We start from the raw sequence: 22870 nt of genomic DNA, 5'->3' as shown, positions 1-22870 counted from the left end.
GGAGGGGATTAATAGGATCAAAAAATCAGTTCATGCTCTCTTGGAAACTCTTCCCACACACGAGCAACAAAATGGGAGCATGTGGATGCTTTGGAGAGGCTGGAATACCAGGCTGGAGCCAGAAGTAACAATTTTGGAGTAAAAGGTGTTTGGCTGATGGCAGAACAGGGCCTGGGAGGGAGGTCAAGCAGGGGGTACTTTAAGTGAGAAAGAAAATAAATCAAATTTATTTTCATACTCAGTGACAGGCTGAGTTTTGCAACAGATCAGGGGACATAATCAAATATTATTTAAATGCTTGAGATGAAGATGGTGCTGGAGTGAGAGGTAGGACAGGGGAATTTTGAGTGGCACTTGAGAGAACGGAGGAGGACTTGTGGAAAAGCCAGATTTCATATCTCAATGTGTTGGGCAGATGTCATTAGCAGGCTTTATGTCAGGTGGCAGATATTTTGAGCATTGGTCATGAGAGGTGTCTGGATGGTTTAAATTTAGCTTGAAGATGAACTTCCCAGATATGGAATTCACAGGGGTGAAGGGGGAAGGTGGAGGCAGAGCCCTGTGCTGTCCCTGTTTGAGATGGGAAGGATCCTCAAGACACCTCAGAAGGCTGATCCAAGAGTCAGAGCAGCAGGAGCAGGGTGCAGAGTCCTGAAACCAAGTGAGAACAAGAACAGGCCACCCTTTCCCTCCCCCTCAGCATCTTCTGCTCCTGCTGCAGGAACTGGGTGTGTTTCCTCTGAGTAGTTCCTGAGCTTTCCCTTTATTTACAGGCCGGGCTTTGAGTAATTACTTTAATACAGGGTTTGAGAGCCCAAATAGGAGCTCAACCAAGTGCAGATGCCCCACAGCCCCCAACATAAGAACACAAAATTGAACTAGAGGGAAGCAGAGGCAGTGCTGGGGCCAAGCTCATGTCACCGTCACAGATCCAGCCCCTCCAACCCTGAGGACTTTATTTGTGTTATTACTGAGTTCTCCAGCCCCCTGGGGCTCCCACTGCTCTGCTCACATTTGTCATTTCTCCCAGCCCAGCTCTTCACTGCAAGCACTGTAATTTTTCCTGGGTAATGGAATTGTGTTAAGCAGCTATGGATGTCTGATGGTGTCGTCCATCATTTGTGAGATATCCAATGGAATGAGCACAGCCAGAGCCCCCTGCTCCCTGTGGCTGCAGGAGAGGGATGCACACTGGGCTGTTCTTTGGGCTCTCAGCCCTTGGAATGACAAGTTACAAATAGTTTGTATTAACCTGCCCTGAACTAGGTCAAGGCACAGATTGCAGAGTGGGGCTTTCAGTGCAGGAAGAATAACTTCAGCTGTACCCTTAGGTGGGGATGGAGCAAGTTATTGGCCTCTGCTGCAGCCAAAAGGCTCCTTGCATTGTGAGGATGTCCTGGGACTCCTTTGGCAGAGAAAGCCAGAGGTGAATCCATGAATTCATGGAATCATATAATTGGAAGTGACCTCTGCGATCCCTGAGTGAAACCATTAACGTCGCACCGCTAAACTGTGTCCCCATGTGCCACATCCACACATCTTCTGAGGCCTTCATCCACACTTCTTCCAGGGATTGTAACGCCTCCTCTGCCCTGGGCAGCCCCTCCCAATATCTGGCCACCCTTTGGGTGAAGAAACCTTTCCTAATATCCAATCTGAACCTCCCCTGGAACAGCTTGGAAGTTGTTTCCTTCTGTCCTGTCGTTGTTTTCTGGGAGAAGAACCCGATGCCCACCTGACTCCAACCCCTCAGGGAGTCAGAACAATAATCATTGCATCCATTCAAGTATTTCCAAGGAGGAATAGTCTAAGTGGCCTTGATTTCTTCCCACCACTTCAAACAGACCAAGATTTTTCTCTTTTCCCCATTCTCAGATTCCTTTGACTGCTTTCTTAACATTTCCCCTGTAGCTGCAGGAAGCCATGGGGTGTCTGTGAGGGCTGAGTTGGTTTTGCTTCTTGTTGTACACACAAGCATCCCCTCACAATCCAGATGATTCCCAGTACTGGAAAAAGCAAAATCCTTGCAGTTCAAATTATTAGGATTTAGCATTTGGAAGGAGCTGTTGTGGTAATAGGGTTTGATAACAGAAACAGTTGCTCTTAAGTGAGTATTGCATTCTTAAACATGAATAATGAGAATTTCTGTATCATGGGACCTGTAAAACCTCTGCATATTTTGTGCTGTATCCTTCTCTTCTTATTACCAGCAGTTTTTTATTATTTTTCCTTTTCTTGTTTGTAAAAGTGCTTTTCTTTTCTTTGTGGGTTGGGGATTGGTTTGCTTTGGAGTTTTTCAAGGACATTGTGTGGTGGAATGAAGCCATTGTCACAGGTGAAGGATTCAAAATTGAGAGAGCAACAAGAATGAATAAAAACCAGAGGGTTTCAGTTCTGACAATGCAAAAACAAATGAGGATGAGGAGGCAGTGAGGTGATTGAGAACTGGCTGATCACAGGGGTCGTGGTCAGTGGCACAGGGTGTGGCTGGTGGCTGTCACTGCAGGTGTCCCCAGGGCTCAGTGCTGATCCCAGGATTATTTAAATTGTTCATCAATGATTGTGGAGGAACAGCCCAAGGCACCAGCACAGGCTGGGGGAGCAGCTCTGTGGGGAAGGACCCGGGGGACACTGAGCTGTGCCCAGGCCAGCAGAGTGTCCTGGGGCCAAGGAGGCCAATGGGACCCTGGGGCAGCAGGAATAGCCACACAATAAACATATTTTCCCATTTAAAGAGCAGAGCAGCCTCATAAAACTTACAGGAAGGTGAAAAAAAATCAGCTGGATTACCTCCAAAATATTTCTCATTTCTGGTGACACTAATGGAATAACAAGCCTGGGGTTGGGCTACACTGATGGTAAACAGATTTATTTCTTTCATTCCATCTCAAGTGATCAGTTCAATCATTTGCCAGTCATTTATTACCTCGTGTATTCCATCATGAGTATTATCCCTTAATTTATAGGATGAGCTACTTTAGGGCCTGCTGAGCGCTAAATGGGGAAGAGATGCAGTTGTGCCATGTGAGCAAGGCCCTGTTCTGTGCAGTTTCAGACAGAGCCCTGTGTAAAGCAGCTTGCACCCACTCACAGACAAAATTCAAGGGGCCACTTTGGCCATATCAGTATCTCCACAAGGGTTTGAAATTGCTGTCATTAAGCTGTGATCATTATGAGAGGCCAAGAGGATGGGAAGGACCTTGAAGTTCTTGATACTCCAGTGTCTGGTGAAATCAGGTATTTCATGGAATCCCAGAGTGGTTGGGTTGGAAAGGACCTTAAAACTCATCCTGTTCCATCCCCTCCCATGGCAGGGACACCTTCCCCTGTCCCAGGCTGCTCCAAGCCCCAATGTCCAGCCTGGCCTTGGGCACTGCCAGGGATGCAGGGGCAGCCCCAGCTGCTCTGGGCACCCTGTGCCAGGGCCTGCCCACCCTGCCAGGGAACAATTCCTCATTCCCAATATCCCATCCAGCCCTGCCCTCTGTCAATCTGAACCCATTCCCTGTGTCCTATCACTCCAGGCCCTTGTAAATTCTCTCTCTCCAAGGTCCTCAATCCAGTCGTTGCTATCAAAGAGAATTTAATGCTGGACAGATGCAGAGAGGGAGTTTTCAGGTTTTCAGAGAGACTTTGGACAACAAATATTTGGAGCAAGTCCTGGGCTTTGTTCTGAGCAGAGCCCAAAGGCCCAGATGTGTTTTGCTTGTAAATAATTGAAGATTACATCTGGTGGCTTCTTAAAAAACACCTCTAACCCTTGCACAGAAGTGGGTGCAGAACATGAGTGCAATCCCCAAGCAAAGGTTCAGGAATGGGGCAGTAAACCTCCCACAAAGAGGTTGTAAGAATTCATGAAATCACCTTTTAAATGTGAGACACAATCCCACAAGTGGGGCCATCTTAAAACCTTCCCCAGTTCACTGCTCCAGCCACATAAATCCAGGCTGCCATTAACTCAAATCCAGGCTCCTGTTAATGATCAGACATGCTCCAAAATATGGAAATGGGAAATATGGGAAACAGATTCTCCATATTTCTCACTTTCAAGTACCAGGCTGCCTATTTTGACAGTAAGGTAGTAACAGATTTACTTATATAATACCTAATAACATATTTACAGATAACTACAAAGCAGCCTTTGTGTCACTGCTTCTCTGGCTGCAGATTTATTCTAGTTTTATACAGATTTATTTACAAAACAGAGCAAAAGGCAGAGGATAACACCCTCAAAGCTGTCTCCCTACCATAGATACTCTCTATCTACTACTTTTTTGTTGGTTTTGTTCCTCTTTGCTCCCATGGGGCAGCAGAAAAGCACTACAGGATTGTGACATCCCTCCCCTGCACAAAGATCAACGATGAAGTGCAGAAAAACCACAATTTGGGAGGGATCCCACTTCCCCACCACATTCCTCCTTCTCTGAGCAGGACACAGCTCATTCCCAGGGCTGGTATTTAGGAAAAAAAGATTGGTAGGAAACAAACACCGCCCTGCCTGCAAGGAGTATGAAAATGCTGAACAAAAATGTTGGGAAGTGAAACTGTCATCTGGGAATGGCAGAGAGGAGAAACAAAGCAGGAGGGGAGGGAAGGCACTAAGGAGGAATCAATACGTAATTTAAAACTCATTAGGGCAGTCACTTGCTGTAATGCACTGATACTAACCCAGGTGCTCCCAGACAGGTGGGGACAGGCCAAACACAGGAAAATCCCTGAGGTGCAGCATTCCCAGCATAAAATAGCCTTGGGAATGTCACTGTACACAGGGAGATTCATGGCTTTTTGGTTTATGGGGACACCAAGGGACCTTTCATGCTCGTGCTCCACTAAGTTGTAAATGTAAATATTTAATACCTGGGTGTTAAACCCCCTCTTCCTCCTCCTTCACTGCTCTGGGAAAAGCACTCCTTGGATTCCAATCTCTGCCTCTAGATTCCCATGGAATCATGGAATGGTTGGTGTTGGAAGGGACATTAAAGCCCATCCCCTTCCACCATTGCCATGGGCAGGGACACCTTCCACTGGACCAAGTGACATCTCCCAATTGATAACACAGAACATTAAATGAGTGACAGACTGGTCTGATTTGAATATGCTACAAACCTAAAGAGTTTCTACAGGAGAAAACACTTTAATTGGAAGAAGTGTTTTGGTAAACATCTTGTTTTATAAAAGGAAAAATGAAAAATAGAGTTTCTTTTTAATCTCCACGCAAAGAGAAGCAACTGTGGATGACTCTGCATAATATTTGAGATATGTTTAGGTGTATACAAATATATACATATATTTATGTATCCTTGCCTATCTCAGGCACAAGAATTTGTGCAAATGTCCTTTTGTCTTTCAAAGGATATCTTATTGCTCCTTAATTTATTGGATATTAGAGGTTACAAACACCATCAAGCCAGAGCAGCTCATTCCTTTTGGAAAATGAGGCAAGCCTGCTGCCACAGGAGCAGGTGCTGTGGAATTCTCAGCTCTTTTCTCTTGTGGGGCTGTGTTTTCCTGCAGAATTCCCTTCAGCTCAGCAGTCCCACATCCATTCTTCTGTGACTCTTCAGCACATTCCCCCCTCATTTGTGCAGAGTTAATGGAATTGGGAGAGCCTGGGAATGGCAATCCCTACAGAGGGAGGGAGAGACTCAACAAAAACACTTGTGAATGCATCTGGAATTTTGCTGGAACTCCAGGACCAAACTCTGTCATGTACAAAATGCACATTGAATCCTTTGGCATCCCTGGGGCAGGACTAGAATGGGATCCTGGGCCCAGGGCAGGAGCTGTGGTCTGGGGGAGGCTCCTCTAGGTTTTTCACAGCTGTGGCTGTCCTGATACCTTGTAGCCTTATAGAGGTTCCATTCTGGTTTTTTTTAGCAATAAAATAGCTTGGATTTTTGTTTTTGGAATCAGGTGTTGAGGGAGAACTTTCTGTGGTTAAAGGTTTTACCAGAGGAACAGGAATTTTCCAGTTCATTGATAGCAAACCACCCCTTTGCTTTCCCTAGAAAGGAGTTTCACAATTACAGGAATGTTCAATGTGCCCCTGCAAGTCCCCAGACAGCAGGGAACTCTTAAACACTCCAGAACAAAGCTCTGCCTTGTGTTTTTTGCAGGATATGAATGATTACTCACCAGAGTTCAGCCAGAAGCTCTACAGGGGAATGGTTGCTCCTGATGCAGTCAAGGGCACCGTTATCACCACGGTCTCAGCTGAGGATCGGGATCCCCCGGTAAGGAAAAACTTCTCTCAGTATTCCACACCCAAAAGGCAGCAAAATCCAAGCCTCTGAAGTGCCCCTGCTCTCTCATCAACTCAGAGTATGGGGAGCTTGACAGAGGAGTAGCTGCTACCTTTGTTTCATGTCAGCCTGGCTTTGCTGCCCAGGACAGGCTGCATTTCCAAGGCTGCCTGCTGGAGCTGGAAAATCAGTGCTGCAGCTCCTGGCTGTCAGGGAGGCTTTGGGAAAGCTCTTTATCCAGCTTCAGAGAGTGAGAGGAGCAGGCAGGAAGGGGAGCTGTGCCTGTCTTTGGGGTAGTGCAAGAGGAAAGAACCCACAGTTTGGTGAGGTTGGCTCTGTTTGATGCCACAGTCACAGTGCACTTCCCAGCTGAGCCATCCCACATTGGTGTGGGACTGCAGAGCTCCCCAGCTGCACACTCCATGGGCAATATTTGTGCCCAGGGCATTTAGTTTGGGGATAAAGTTTATTTTTGTCCCTGTTTTTTGTTGGGTTTTTTTTTCCTGCTGCTCCCTGGTGAAGCCCTCAAGTGACACAACTGGGCACACACCTCTGACTCATGGCCTGTTCTGAAGTTTGATGTCAATTTTTGTCATCAGAGCCTGATGAACATCAGTGGCCAGATGATCCTCTGAGGACAGGAAAAGGCAGAGCTGTTCTACCAGCCAGGTTTAATTCTTAATTGCCAGAGTTTGGCATAAGAAGGAGAAAAATCCTCAGGGGGAACAGTTCAGGGGGAATGTGCCCTGCACATTAAAAGCTGATGAAGTGCTTGGACACAAATCAGGTACAGCTTAGCTAAATGTGGTGTGATTAGGGCTTGGGCAGCTTTTATTTAATATTAAATAGATGTTGTTGCCTTAAAATGAGATATTTTGGGCTCTCTTTGCCCATTCTGATAAAAGCTCCATTTTATAATTGCTGTGTCTAAGTTTTGAAGACTAGGAGATCACTGAGGGGAAACAAAATAATTCTGATTAGGGGCATTTATAATCCTCAGTCCTGTGCAATCAGCATTTCCACTGCAAAGTTATTTCATTTTTCATTTAACAACCCCAAACCCCACTGAACCATGTTGTAACATTTTTGTCACTATCACATGAACACCTGTTGAAGTTTATGAAGATTTAAAAATGAAGTTACCCTGAAGCCTCTAATAAATGCAAGGGCCATAAAAGTCAGCCAGCTACAGAGGGAAGCTTTTAGAGGAGGTTTGGAGAGGGTTTGTTATTTTAAAATAATGGCTGGTAGTTGTGTCCCTCATCTTTTTTTATTTTAAAAATTACCAGGCATAAATGGCTGTGTTTCTTTTTCTGCCTGAGCCAGCCTGTGCCACTGGAAAAATCTCTATTTATTTGAAGCTGGCTTTGACATTAAATGATGTCACAAAGTATTTGATGTGAATTCACTGGAAATTTGCTTTAAAAGCACACAGTCTTTTCTCTGCTCAGCAAGGGGACCTTGCTCTAAACTTGCCTTAAGGGATGGAATATTCTTAGTTATCATCAATACTTTACTTGTGTGGTTTGGGGGTTTTAAACCTGTTGGAATCTTATTTGCAGGTTACTAATACATTTATTTTATCAGTTCAGGGAAAGAAATAAGTATCTATTAAAAAATAATAGTAGCTTTAAAATATGCCTGTTTGTAAGAGCCCAACTAATTTGAAGTCTCCAAGCTTAACTTTTCCTGTTGTCATTTTGCAAGTAATATATGTGATTCCCATATCCAGAATAAAAGCCCAGCCAGATTTTTCCATCATCTGCAATAAAAGCTTTTCAGACCTAATCAGCTCCTCAGAGACAAGCATTGTTTTCAGCAAATCCCAACGTTGTCAAATGAATATGGATGCTGTGAGGATCCAGCTGGAAAGGCCCAGCACCTGTGTGGGATTTCTCTGCAGATAAGGCAAATTTGAATTTTTCCAGGAGCAGAAGGGCAGTTCTGGGGGAAGGAGAAGGAGCTGGGAATGATGGCAGTGGAGGTGGGCTCCCCATTTCAATAAACAAGGATTAATTTAGGTGAAGGACAAGAGGGTGAAAGACACCTGGGACATCGGTTTCTGTGTGTATTTCCTATTATTTAGGAATTTATGGCATATAGGGGTAAGAGTGAGCTTTTGCTATTAAATTAATCCAACAGAACTTCATTTATTGGAGATGGAGATGAAAGCATCACTTGGTTGTATTTTAAAAAATCCTCCCATCAAACTTCCACACACTGAGTTATTTACAACTCCGTGTATCTCCCATGTGTATCCATATGAACAAATCTGAGGGTGAAAATGTGGGATTTTCTTAATTTAACTGGCGCCTAAAACCTTAGGCTATCATTAGAATGTACTGTTGATGAGAGGATGGGTTTTGCTGGAAAAACCTCTCAGATTTCTAATTATTATGAAGAGTTGCTCAGTTAAAACACTTTGTGGCAGAGTCAAGCACTTCCTCAGAGATACTTTGTAATGTTTTTATTTCGACCTGTGGATTTCAAAGTGGTCAAAACCTCTTGGCCTGGAGGCATCAGAGACCTCTGATAGTTATTCTTCAGGTCCTTGGTGAAATGTCAATTAAAACATAAAACCCAGACCCTTTCTCTAAAGGCCACAGCAAGATTTGCAGGGCTCTTTTGAGTAAATGTCACTTTAAATTCTTACCAGTTGCTCCTTTCTTTTCTAGTTTTAATTCTCTTTTCATTTGCAGCGACTGAGAATGTAAATTATGTTTAATAGCTACTTTTACATGTGTTATAAACTTGAAACATCCTTCTGGTCATTGAAATTTGGGAAATGTTGCCTGAAAACTTGGATTTCATGAAATTTGGTGAACCAACATTTTGTCCTTTGGCTGTTTGGAACAACCAACACTAGATTTTTCTACATTTTCAAAGTAGTAACAATTTATATAAATACATAAATAATTTTTCAAATTACTTGGTGCATCCTCAAGTTGCTCACTCTGTCTTTCCCAGAGGAGCTTCTACCTAATTCCAGGTACAAGCAGGAAATATTAAGCAAAAACCAACAAAATTAGGCCAGAGGGAATGATGAGGATAAAGTAGAGCCATGGCTGCCATGGAAAAACTTGGAGACAGCTTAAAGTCTTTCTAAATAACAGGTAAACCTTATAAGAATAAAAAGCCTTGATTTTAAGCACATTGAAGCTGGAATTGTTGAGGCAGCTGAGCATTTTTTCCATGTGAACAATCCCTTTAATTGTGAGTTGTCCCTCACACATCAGCTTGAGCTTCCTTTCCAGAGGTGGTGTCCAGCTGCAGCCTAAGGAATTTTCCAGTTTTTGGGGATTTTTAGTCCCTTGGAGTGGGTAAGTTGAGGCTGTTGGATACTGTGAGCAGGACAAGTGGTGACCTGTACAGGGAAGCTCTGCCTCTGGAGCAGCCCTGGAATTCCAGGTGGGCGGGAGCACCCACACAGCCTTGGCTGGATTTGTGCTCCCAGAGCCATCCCCAGCTGGCTTTGCCTGGCTGCCCACAGTGGGAACAGAAATGGGATAAAACTGAGCCACAGAGACCTGGGGCAGGTGTCCCTGCCTGTGGGAGGGCTTGGAAGGAGATGATCTTCCACTGTCCCAGGCTGCTCCAAGCCCGTGTCCAGCCTGGCCTTGGGCACTGCCAGGGATCCAGGGGCAGCCCCAGCTGCTCTGGGCACCCTGTGCCAGGGCCTGCCCACCCTGCCAGGGAACAATTCCTCATTCCCAATGTCCCATCCAGCCCTGCCCTCTGGCACTGGGAAACCACTCCCTGTGTCCTGTCCCTCCATCCCTTGTACAGAATCTCTCTCCGTGTTTCTTGCAGCTCCTTCAGGCCCCAGTTTGGTCACCCCAGAGCTTCTCCTCTCTGGGTGAGCACCCCCAGCTGTCCCAGCCTTTCCTCCCAGCAGAGCTGCTCCATCCCTCTGCCCATCCTGGTGCCTCTCTCCAACAATTCCATGACCTTCCTATGTTGGAGGCACCAGATCTCCAGCTGGGGTCTCACCTGAGCAGAGTAAAGGGGGAGAAGCACCTCTATGAAAATATTTCAAGTCCTGCTTTGCTTTAGTTAACACAAATGTACTCAGATTTGGGTTCTCTTAGATATTTCCCAGCCTTTTCAGGGAAAAATTCCAAAGGCTGGACAAAGCCAGTACCTGGCTCAGTCACCTGCACTTCTGGATGTTCCTGGCACAGGCTCCAGCCAGCACCTACTGCCAAGCATCTCTTTTTTGGGCATTTAGATCATCCTTTTTAGCTGAAGAAATCGTCAGCCTGGATTAGTGTTGGATAAATCCCTTGGAGACAAGGAGAGTTTTCTTCCTGTTGAAGATTTTATGCCTCACTGAAGTGGCCTGGTAATGAGAGATGAAAAAATGGTTCTGAGTGGTCTCAAAGCTCTTAATCTTCCAAAAATGTGGGCAGGAGAGCACAAGGAGCTGTTTGATAAATGCTCAGTTTATTTACCAGAGGGAATTCCCAAGACTGACATAAAAAGAAGTGTTTGTTTTTCCTGTATATCCCTTTTTTGATATGGGTTATCACTGTAAAAGCTGGGATATTTCTGCCATAGGCAATTCCCTTCCATATCCTGCCTTTTTTTTCTGGATTGGAAATGTTAATAGAAACAGATGCAGAACACTAATTTTAATGAGCAGCCAGCTTCCAGAGCTCCAGAACATCCCATTTAATGCTTTATCCATCTCCTAACACCTCCTGAGGCTTTCCTTCAGTGGAGCCCTTTTGTCAAATTGGGAGTAATTGTCCTTTTTGTCTTCCATGCACTCACTAAAAGTAACAGGCTATGAGATATTCAATTAAAGATTTCACTGCATTTTAATTGGAAGTAAAACCATTTTCAGCTCTGGCCAGACCTTGGTATTTCAAAAGTGGAATTTCAGTGATATGGGACACATGCTGCAAATTCCAGGAGTTCCTCAAGTAATTTTATCTCGAGCCTTTAAAAGTTGGTGGGTTCTTCTGTGAGAGTTAAAAATTTAGAATTTCCAGCTTTAGCAATTCAGAATTTCAGGTTCTCATGTTGAGTTACCTACTATAAAGAGTAAAATCCTTCAAATTTTAGGGTTTATATGAATGAAATTAAGATGAATTTACACAAGTGCACCATTCCCAGCCCTGAACTGGTGTAAGACCCACCAAACTCATCATCCACCTGCTCTGGGCTGCCCCATCTTCCCTGGTTGCTTTGAGTAAGTTACAAAAACCAGTAAAAAGTTACAAAAGTAAGTTACAGAAACCTGTAAGTGTGGGGGTTTAGCACCACTTTCTAATTTTTTCCATGGAACTAGCTTTACAAAATTTTCCTTATTGAATTCCTTATTATACAAATCACTCAGATTTGAGTTGAAATCTACATGTAGAGATAATATATGGAGATCTACATGGAAATTAACTCTGTGTTCATGATGCTGCTATTCCAATACTGGTCCTTAGGGGTGAAATCCAGGCACACCTGGGATCTTCATCTGTCAGCTTCAAATGAAAGTGAAACCCATTTTTCCCCATTCTTTCCTGGGCCAAGAAATGTTGTGTCTGTAACCAGTTTGAGTCCCAGAGTGGTTTGGGTTGGGAGGGACCTTAATTTCTGTGTCAGAAATAAATGGCATTTTCCCCTGAGCAAATGGAATTTTAAGGAATCATGCAGCCATGGAAGAAATAATTGGAGCTGGATGAGCTTTTTTTAAAGTTTTATGTTAGTCCTGAATCTCAGGGAAACTTTGGAGAGAATGAATGCGGTTCCTGCCAAGCACAATCCTTACTCTGTGGTTTATTTGGGAATATTATCAGCTAGATTCAAGTTTTGCTGCAGACATAATAATGCATCTAAATTAATTTAGAACAGAGGCAAAAGATGATTAATATTTCAGATAATTAAAATTCGCTTCTAAATAGATTTCCCTGGGAAATCTCTCTGGAGATTTTTCTAATTACATCAGTGCCAAAATGCCATAAATAAAAAATAAATCCTGGTTTTGTTATTCTTCTGAAGTGACAGGAGCAAAGTGTACTTGATAATCACATCAGGAACAACAATAACCTGATGAGATTTTTGTTTATTTAATCACAAATTACCTGGTGTGAGGAGCTTTAATGATGATGAGGATTCTTAGTCTTCCAAGCAAGTTTAAGGCCATTACTCCAAGCCCAAACAGGCTGGATTTCAGCAGGTAATTTGCTCTTAATTATAACATTGAAGAAAAATGACTGAAGCAGGGAATGCCAGGGGGAAAGTTGATAATGAACTCTGCTATGCCATGATCCCAGAAATTTCTCACTTTTTCCAGGATTTGCCCTCTGTAGCATGTGTGAAGTGCTTTTAACTATGAACACAATCATTTATTAATTTGCTAACCGCTGGAACATGCCTGGCAGACCCATTTGGGATGATTAAAGTTGCTGATGGCCTCATAAACCCTGCCCAGGCTGGAATTCCTTGGAGAGCTCCAGGAGGCAATGCTCAAATGACTTCTGTTGGATCAGCAAAACATTGATAGCATTTAGTGAGCTCAAATCACTTTTGTAGCCATTTCCATTGCTGTTTACAAAAGGAAATGTTCTGTTTCCATGTAGTTTGTGGCTGGCATGGGACAAGGAATATATTCCCAATCCCAACAAAGCACATTATTGAATACAGGTAAAAATCAGCCATCTACCATTAATGATGTTTTGGCTGTTTAAACACAACATAAAGGTCAAAGCCTGATCTGAGCTTGAAACTCAGAGGCGTTCAGAAAATTAAATCATGCTGTTGCTAGGACAGAAGTGTTTCTCTGAATCTACTCCCAAATATATTTGGGAAAAAATTTAGTTGGAATTTTGTAAAATGTCCCAAATCTCTGCATATCCAGACTTTGGCATGGAATGGAAAGTCATTATTCAATAATGGAAAATATTGAATAATGGAAAACCATTATTCAAACATTAGTGTGCAAAGAGGGAATCTGTCCTAGGGTGGATGAAGAGGCAGATGAGACATCCTACAAGTAGCTGGGAGAAGTCTTCCCATTGCAAACTCTGATTCTCATGAGGGACTTCACCCTACTAGGTGTCTGCTGGAAATGAAACCCTGCAGAGACAAAACCCTACAGGAGAGACAGAGAGAAAACATCCAGGAGATCCAGTTCCCCTGGAGTTTGTGGAAGGAAAAGGGCAAAAGCCCATCCAGATTTTCTTTGGCTACAGCCATAAAAGACAATAGAAAATGTTTCCATAAATGTACCAGCAATAAGAAGTGGGCTAAGGACAATCTCCATCATTTATTAGATTCCAGCAGGCCCAGGGCAGGGCCCATCCCCCTGTGCTGGCACCTCAAATTTTGGGCTCCTCATGGCCAGAGGGCCCTGGAGGAGCTGGGGAAGGGGCTGGAGCCCCAGGAGGGGCTGAGGGAGCTGGGAAGGGGCTGAGCCTGGAGCAAAGGAGGCTCAGGGGGCCCTTGTGGCTCTGCACAACTCCCTGCCAGGAGGGGACAGCCAGGGGGGGCCGGGCTGTGCTGCCAGGGAACAGGGACAGGACAAGGGCAAAGGGCCTCAAGCTGGGCCAGGGGAGGCTCAGCTTGGACAGCAGCAGCAATTTCTGCATGCAAAGGGTGCTCAGGCCTTGGCAGGGGCTGCCCAGGGAGCTTTGCAGTGCCCAGCCCTGCAGGTGTTCAATAAAGACCTGGCTAGTGGGACATGGGGACACTTTGTGACACACCCAGGGGTGCCTGGGTTTGGTCCTTGTCACCAAGAGTCTGAACCATGGGGAGGGTTCCTTATGGAGCTGTTTAAAATCCATCTGCAAAACAGCATTTTCTTTAGCCACTGCTAAGTTCCTTAACCTTTAAACAAGTTTTATACCAAGTCAAAATATTTTTGAAAGGTGTTTTAACCAGCCTTAAGCCATGCCCATCTTGTGTTTAAAAATTGCAGTTTTTATAAAACACTTCTGGGTTTAAGAAGGTGGGAGTTCAGCCGTTTTCTTTCCAAACCTCTGGTGATTTTTCCTCCTGGACCTCTCAGGTGTCATGGAAGGTGTTTGGGGGGGGATTGAAGGGGTTGCTCAGGTTTGAGGAAGACAAACAGCATGTTTTGCTTGATGGCTTTAGCAATGTTACATTTTAATCCTTCAGGAGGTGTGCAAAACCCCAAAAATCTCCAATTTGCCTCTTTTGCTTTCCAGGGCACCCCAGCGAGTCGGGTTCGCTACAAGGTGGATGTTGTCCAGTTTCCCTACAGTGCCAGCATTTTTGATGTGGAGGAAGACTCTGGACGTGTCGTCACCCGAGTGAACCTCAATGAAGAGCCCAGCACAGTGTTCAAGGTACAAATTCAGCTGCAGTGCCACAAAATTCCCTAGATTTACTGGGATTCCTTTCACCATCATGGTTCTCCTTTGTTTCTTCTATTGCATAGAATGATTCCAGAATCATTAAGGCTGGAAAAGACCTCCAAGATCAAATCCAACCTTTCATTGGATTTCCATGCAAAATTTCCATTCTGTTTGTTCCTTTGTTTCTATCTTTTTCTTCTGGCGTGCGTTTTGTGCCTTTGTGATTTCAGGAATGTCTTGAAGGGATGTCTTGAGGGTTGCATCTGTTGGGAGGGTGGGGAAAACAGGGAGGCAGCTTGGGGAACCCTCATTTTTCCCAAGTTCACTTTCAACAGGGCTTTTGGGGAGTATTTGGGGAGAACTTTGTAAGAAGAGCTAGTTGTCTTGTAAATGAAGTTACTGCACAGCTGGGTAGTTCAGGAGTTCTTGTTCATGAGTGTTTTGATGTAAAAACGTTGATTTTTAAGGAAACCTAAAATTCCCATTTTGTTGTCACTGGTCCTAAAGATTCTGGGGTGAATGAGTGTGGATTAAGGTGTGATTTTAACCTAAAGCAGTAGAGCATCTGCCCTTTAAGATCCATGGGGTAGTAAAAAATGAAAATAGAAGTGGGTCAGTAAGGAAAAAAAATAATCTCCATAATATCTTGGGTTGGATGTAATTTCCTACTTGGAAACTTCCTTACACTCATTAAGGTGTTCTTTTCTTCTTTCAGTTATTTATTTCTGAAACGAGGGTTAAAGAGAGGTTTATTTGCTCACCTTCCATTGTGAGGAATAAAGCTGTCCACTGTTTTCCACTCCTGAGTGTCCCATCAAGGGCAACTTGAGCAGGAGCAGTCCCTGGTTTAGGACAGTGCTAATTTAGGTCCTTTTAAGTTTCTAATTAATATAATAAAACCCAAGGGAGGAGAGGATTTTTTTCTTGGTTAACATCACCAGAGTGGAACTTTTCTTTTGCTGCACTTGCTGTTTTTACTTCTGAGTACTTATTTTACTTCTAGTACTTATTTCCAAAACTGGGATCTCTCCCACACTGTTTCATATCAGGGCAGTAAATGGGACATTCAGCAGGGAATTACTTTCCAGAAAATGTGGATTCTTGGGAAAAAAAAACACAGAGAAGACTCCAGAAACCAGTGATGGGAACACTTGGAGTTGGTATTTACTTCAAGACCACTGGGCTTGTGTCTGCTGCTGAATCCTCTGGGAATTTTTCCAGTCACTATTTAACATCTGGGTAATTTCTGCAATTATATCTTGTACTGAAACAAAAAGGGTTATTGTGGAATAGCTCGGACTGGCAGAAATGAGTTGAAAATGAGGTACAGACCTGCCTCAGGTAGCAACCTCCAGAAATAAGGAAAAAATTTAGGGAGAAAACTGGAAAAATGCCCATCGTTCCTTCTTCAGTGGGCTGGAATCCACACACAAGAACACTTCATGGGAAGCTAAAAACGAATTAACCTGCTTGTGCCAGCACAAAATCATGAATTAAATCATCAAATAGACATGACAAAAGGTTTTTAAAAATCAAAATATTTATAACAGGTCTCATTTAAGAGAAGGTAGTTTGGTCTTGTCCATGTCTTTGAGCTTAGAGCATCTCTTTTCTGAGGAGGACTTTTAGGAGGGGGTTGGAAATACTGTTAATTTTTTTTATTCTAAGACAAGCCCTTGGTTCTAGATATTAATGTCAGCAACAGACAATTGTCACCCAGGGATTTTCCTGCTTGTTTTATTGGGAATTATAGAATCATTGAGGTTGGAAAAGCCCTCCAGGATCATCAAGTCCAACCTGTGACCAATCCCCGCCAGAGCACTGAGTGCCACAACCAGCAGTTTCTTGGACACCTCCAGGGATGGGGACTCCACACCTCCCTGAGCAGCCCATTCCAATGTTTAACAACCCTTTCCAGGAAGAAATTCCTCAAATTTACTGTGTTTCTGTAAATTTTCCAGCAGAAGTTCAACCCGAGGATGGCTGTCACCTTTTCCCTCCGTGTTTTGTTCTTACACCGCGTGTGATTTTGCAGCAAAAGAAAGTCACATCTGATTTCTTAAACCCTGCAAGTACCAGAATTGCTGGAAGTCAGGATGAAAAATGTTCTTCTGTGTAGTCAGAGCCTGATTTTCTGTGTTGTTTGTAGCTGGTGGTCATTGCCTACGATGATGGGGACCCAGTGAAGTTTAACACCACCACGGTGGAAATTGCGGTGCTGCAGCCCTCAGTCATCCCACGCTTCACACAGGATGAATACAGGTAAGGAGTTCGTTCTTTCACCCTAAAACTGATGTTTTTAAAGTCAAAATTAAGTCCTCCTTGAAGGCTAGTCTGAAACAGAGCTACAAAAATACTCTGTTGTGGTGGAATTTTACTGTCTGAGCAGGTTGTCACCAGCTGGAAAGATCTGGGCTGATGGTGATGGAAGGTTTGCTTGAAATTTTCCCCTCAGAATTTGTTGACAATATCAGTCGTTTGGATAAACAAATTTCATGTGCTGGAACTGGGACTAGGATCACCAGGGCTCTAGGTTAAGTTTTCTGGAGTTGTTTTGACCCTCTGCATCATTTGTGGGAGGCATGGGAGGACTCAGACCCGACCTCTTCAATGTTAGAAGTGCAGGTGATGGTTATTATCACCAGAGAGACATGATTTCATAATTTTACCCTCTGACAGTTCATTATCATCGACCTCAGTATCTTAAAGTTGATCAAAAGCAAACCAAAAAATGGGCTGATTAGTTTGATAATTTTGTAGCAGAGAATGTGCTCATAAATTTGACATCTGTACAATAATAGGAAGTGATAAGATCAGGGCAAGCAGCTTCAAGATATCAAGAAGTTGCAATGTGTTCTCTCTATGCCACTCTAGTGACATAATCAGCAGCAGAACGTAGTGGGGTTTGTACAGATATTTCCAAATCCAAGGACTGCAGGGAATCAGAAAGCAGAAATTGAACACAAATTGCCTTCAGTAAGCCCTAAAGGATGGGCTTGTTCAGCTATTTAAACAAGTTTAGACAAACAAACATTATCTGTGCTGTATTTGTCCTTATGATTTGAGTATTAGCATATTTCCCACTTAAAGAAATGAAAAACAGCAAAAACATGCCTCTCTTCTCCTAATTTTATATTTAACTTGGAACAAATATGAAATCTGAAGGACCAGTGCAAAATGACAAACTTTGCATTTGATAATAATCCTTGGCTGAAGGATTTTTCGAGAGAGAGATAAAGTGTTCCTGCTGCTCCCTGCAGTTCCTTAGGTATCTCCAGAGGTGTGCAGTGTTTGCTGCATTATTTTGGGTAATGTAGCAAATAAAAACATGTTCATTTGTGACTGGAATTTCAGATCAGGGCAGGCAGGTCTCTGTTGGAGCAAACTTGCTGTGGAGAAGGTCCAGAGAGGGCTCAGAAATTGCTGAGGGGTCTGGAGCAGTTCCGCTCTGGAGCCAGGCTGGGAGAGCTGGGAATGCTCAGCCTGGAGAAGGGAAGGGTGTGTGGAGACCTCACAGCTCCTTCCAGGGCATGAAGGGACACAGGGGAGCTGGAGAGGGACCCTGCAACAGGAACTGCAGGGACTGGACACAGGGAATGGGTTCGGATTGACAGAGGGCAGGGCTGGATGGGACATTGGGAATGAGGAATTGTTCCCTGGCAGGGTGGGCAGGCCCTGGCACAGGAGCCCAGAGCAGCTGGGGCTGCCCCTGGATCCCTGGCAGTGCCCAAGGCCAGGCTGGACTCTGGGGCTGGAGCAGCCTGGGACAGTGGGAGGTGTCCCTGCCCATGGCAGGGGTGGCACTGGATGGGATTTGAGGTTCCTTCCAACCCATACCAGTCTGGGATTATGAGATTTCTGAGCCTGTTTTGATTTCCAGTTTTATCCCAGGAGCTGGGAATGTTTTTTCACTACAGTGACTTGTAGCCCATAATACCTTTTGATGACAACACCTGAATAAGCCAGGTTATCTTTCTGTCCCTGTGAACTCTTCAGGATTATCTGGACAGCCTGCCTTCCCTTTCCAAAGCACAGCTCCATTCCTGGGAAGTTCTTTGCACAGTGCTAAGAAGCTCTTAAAACCTTTTGGGGACAGCAAAGGCAGTTATTCATTTTCCTCCATGTCAAAAATGAAATCAAAACAACCCCAGAAGTTTCTGATTCAGCTCTGAGACTCTCAAACATTTGGGAGCAGGACTGGTGTTGATTCCTAAGGTTTTCAGGGACTGTCACACTCTGCAGGCTGTGCTTTGTGTTTGGTTTGTTGGCAGTGGTGCAAGCTGGAGCAGGCAGGTGTCACAGGCCCTCATTTTCCAGGGACATGGGATATCTTTAGGGCAAAAGGCAGCACGGAGCAATGGTGCCCCTTGCAAAACAGAAAACTGCTGGATGTGAGTGCTTGAATTTCAGATGGATTGAGAATTAGTGGCTTTAGAGTGGATTAGTGTTGATCTTTGTTTGTCTAATTATCATAATCTGGGTGATTCCAGCGCTGTTCTTGAGCTGGTTTACAAACCTCCTCCCTGTGTATTTAGGGAAAGGTCAGAGTTGAACAGTTTTACCAAATAAAGCTGCAGCCTGTGCTACAAAATCAAAACCAAATAGAAAATAGAGAGAGAGCAGGTGGCACGAGCAGAAAGGGAGATGAAAGTGCCACTCTGCCTTGAGCTGGCCTGCAGAGCCTGGCAGCTCTGCCAAAGCAACACCAGCACTGCTTGGAGCCCTCTTCACACCCAGGGAGACTTTGATTGATCATTATCTGTGTTCAGAGTCACTTCCAGAGGAGACACCAGTCAAGTGCAGGAAGGCAGAGTGGTATTTATTCACTGGCTCTCCCTCTGCATTATTGCATCATTTAGGGCAAATTAATTGGTCTCTTTTCCCCCCCACCTTCTTTGTTTGGATTGTAAATTATTCTGGAGACTTCTAAACGCTGCTGTGCTCTCCATATTGAACAGCAAAGGGCAGCTGAGGGCTCTGAGATCCAGAAAATATAGAATGCAGCAGTTGATTAATGATAAGTTGGGAATAAAGTACAGTTCCTTTGTGAGGAACTGTGGGAGATCCCACCTTAAGTCCATCAGATGGGATCTTCTGCATCCTTGGCTCCTCTGGAGGGGACTGGTAAGAGAAAGACAGGTGGGATTTGGGGTGTTTCTCACCCCAGCATTCACTCCCTCTGAGAAGCAGAGCAGCAGCAGGGCAATCTTCTCACTCTCTTCAGCTGCCTGGAAAAAGGTTGGAGCCAGGATGGGGTCGGGCTGTGCTGCCAGGGAACAGGGACAGGACAAGGGCAAAGGGCCTCAAGCTGGGCCAGGGGAGGCTCAGCTTGGACAGCAGCAGCAATTTCTGCATGCAAAGGGTGCTCAGGCCTTGGCAGGGGCTGCCCAGGGCAAGCCTGGTGTCCCCATCCTTGGAAGAGCTCACACAGGTGTCATGTGGCACTTGGGGACCTGGTTGACTGAGGATGACTCAGAGAGCTGATGGCAGCAGTGCCTGACAAACAAAGTGATTTCCAAGCCAGGCACTGTTCCACAAAAACACACTGGGGAGAAAAGAGGCAAAAATCCCAAAGAATCGAAGTGCTGGGGCGTGTGGACATTTAGATGGAGATGGCTGGGCTCAGCTGACCTTTGGTGCCAGGGAAGGACACTGCTGATGCTGCTTCTGTCGCCACATCTCCCTCAGGGTGTTGGCTGTCAGATTCCAGGGGTTTTCTGCAGAGCTGGTGGAAGACATGGACACGTCCAGTGTCTCCAGCCCCGGGTTGGTGGGGACAGGGAGATTTTCTACATCCCTGCCCCAAACAGGGTGAGACATTTCACACAAATTATTAAATGGTTTTAAGGCTGGCTTTGGTCTCTGCTTTGTGCCAGCAAAGTGGTCTCTGGATAAAGAGCTGTGGAATTCCAGAGTGGGTTAGGTTGGGTTGGGTTGGGTGGGACCTTAAAGTTCATCTTGTTCCACCCCTGCCATGGGCAGGGCCACCTTCCACTATCCCAGGTTGCTCCAAGCCTGTCCAGCATCCTTTGGATACTTCCTGCCACAGCTCCTCTGGGCAATACGATAAAAAAAACCCCAATAAACCAAATAAATCAATTTTTTGAGAACAGCAAATCTGCCATACAGAGCCCCTTTCCCAAGCTCTTCTTTCTTTTGTCCTGACTTCACCCAGATCACCTCTGGATCAAGGATTTCATCCAAAAGTTTCCATTACTTCACAACAACTTATGGCAGCACTTTCATTTCTTAATTAACAGATATTAATTAGTAGCGCTATGAAACAGTGGAGAAGACCAGATGTAACTGGAACCTCAGATGAATATAAAGAGGTATTTTTAGCAAGCCTGTCCTCTTTATGAGCACGTCCTCAGTTTAAAACAGTAAAAGTTGAAAGGGATTTGGGGTCTTTTTGGTGTTGTGTTAATTAATAAATTCCACATCCTCTGCAAGGGGAAGGTCATTGCTCGTAGCTGGAGCAGGGAATGGGATGGGAACCAGGAGCAGCATCATTGCTTCCTAATTAGTGCCTGTGGGCACATTAACCAGGTGTTCAGTCATTCCAGAACAGGAAAAACGGGGAATTTTGCAAACTTACAGCTTCTGTTAGTGTTGCATTACAGCTCCCCAGCCTGTCAGAAAAGATGTGTCCAGTTGCCCAGCAATCTGAAGTTTTATGGGGAAATATGGGAAGCTGTGAATTCCAGGCTGTAACTCAGTGTAAGTGTAGTGTGGCATTTTATTTAATTTTATTTCTCTCCCAGCACCAGCACTGCTGTGGAAATGTGTTCTGCCTAAAAAGGGAGATGTGGGGACACGTGGAGCTCACTCTCCCTCGGTGGAAGAGGTGTCATAATGTTTTCCACCCAATTAAATCCTTCAATATTGGACTCAAACACCATCCAAGCAAAAGGATTTCACAAAACAAAATCATGGAGCTGTATAAGGAAGAGATTTTCCCCAGTTCTCTGGTTTCCTGCTGTTCACACAGGCAGTTTTCTTCGTTGGGAAAAGGGAATGGGGAAGCCTGCACAGTGACAGTGAGGGTAGGGAGTGGCATTGCATGGTTGGAATCTCTGTCATTTGGTGCTTCCTTCAGAAAGGTGGAAAAAGCATCCACAGTGCTCTGGGTTGGAGCTCAGGAGTTGGAAGGAGTGGTCCTTTCCAACTTGGGATATTCCATGGTTCTCAATATCTGAGAATCTCAATTCTCAGTTCCCACTTCCATGGTTCTCAATATCTGTGAATGGCTGCGGCCTTGATGAATCAGAGAATTCCAGAATGGTTTCAGCTGGAGGGGACTTTAAATCCCATCCAGTGCCACCCCTGCCATAGACAAGGACACCTTCCACTATCCCAGGCTGCTCCAAGCCCATCCAACCTGGCCTTGGGCACTTCCAGGATATCAATTCCACCTTAGATGCTTTTCTTTGAACCTCTGGAAGTTTCCCTTTTTCCCTCCTAGCAGAACTCCTTGGGATTTTCCCCTGTTAGGGATCATTTTTCCCCTCAGGAATCATTTTCCCTCTCTTGTCAGAATCCACAGGGGGTTATTTTTGTCCCTCAAAAGTGTTTTGTCCCTCAAAATATTTTGTTTAATACCGGTAAATTCCATTTGGATCATCCTTTTCCCAGCATATCCAGGTCCTACCACTGCTTTTTCCCACCTTTCCTAGGATGGAATTTCCATTTTATTCAGGGAAGACCACAGGCATCCTTCTAGTTTCAGCATTTTTGAGATTTGGGGGTAAAAGCAATCGATGTTTTCCTCACACTTAAGCTGGAGCTTCCAACATACATTTGGAATTTGCATCTCACATCTGTGGCAGCTTGGATTCAGGAAAATGTGTGTGATTTTCCCTTTGGAATCACTGGTTTAGAGTGATTTTTTGCTGGTACTTTTTTGGTTTCTTATAAAAAATAAGAAAATGTGGTTATAAAGTTAAATTAAATTAATTCTACAGCAGGTACTGAAGCAGGATTTGCCATGGAAAAATTAGGGAGTGAGTTACCAGGTGATTACAGGATAAAGATCCTTTTCCCCCTACTTTTCCTTGTGTTAGTAGTGCTGATTGCATTTTATTAAAACCCTATACTTCTTTATACCAAATGAAAAAGAAACTAGAATTTTAGGAATTATTTTTCAATGAAATGTTCTGGTGGGATGTTTCCCGGGGAGGAGGAAAGCACAGAGAGCCAGATCCCAGCAGGGAATCTGTGCTTGGAAAGGCTGAGGGCCAAAACTCCAACACCACATTAATGAAATGTGGGAATAAATCACTCTGGGGGTGTGGATATGGAACTGAAATTATCCAT

At 44.4% G+C, this 22870-nt stretch overlaps 1 protein-coding gene across 5 annotated transcripts in view; it reads left to right on the top strand.

Moving 5' to 3' along the window:
- Nucleotides 1-22870, top strand: part of PCDH15 (protocadherin related 15) — a 266047-nt gene that overhangs the window by 174898 nt on the left and 68279 nt on the right. For all 5 annotated transcript variants that reach the window (XM_066555108.1, XM_066555109.1, XM_066555106.1 and 2 more), the window contains 3 exons: nt 6117-6233; nt 14405-14545; nt 16704-16816. In XM_066555108.1, coding sequence (XP_066411205.1) covers nt 6117-6233; nt 14405-14545; nt 16704-16816 — 371 coding nt within the window. The remainder of the gene's footprint in view (nt 1-6116; nt 6234-14404; nt 14546-16703; nt 16817-22870) is intronic.

The sequence above is a fragment of the Molothrus aeneus genome, chromosome 8, assembly GCF_037042795.1.
Source record: "Molothrus aeneus isolate 106 chromosome 8, BPBGC_Maene_1.0, whole genome shotgun sequence".
NCBI classification, from domain to species: Eukaryota; Metazoa; Chordata; class Aves; order Passeriformes; family Icteridae; genus Molothrus; species Molothrus aeneus.
This window is presented reverse-complemented; position numbering and strand designations above follow the sequence as displayed.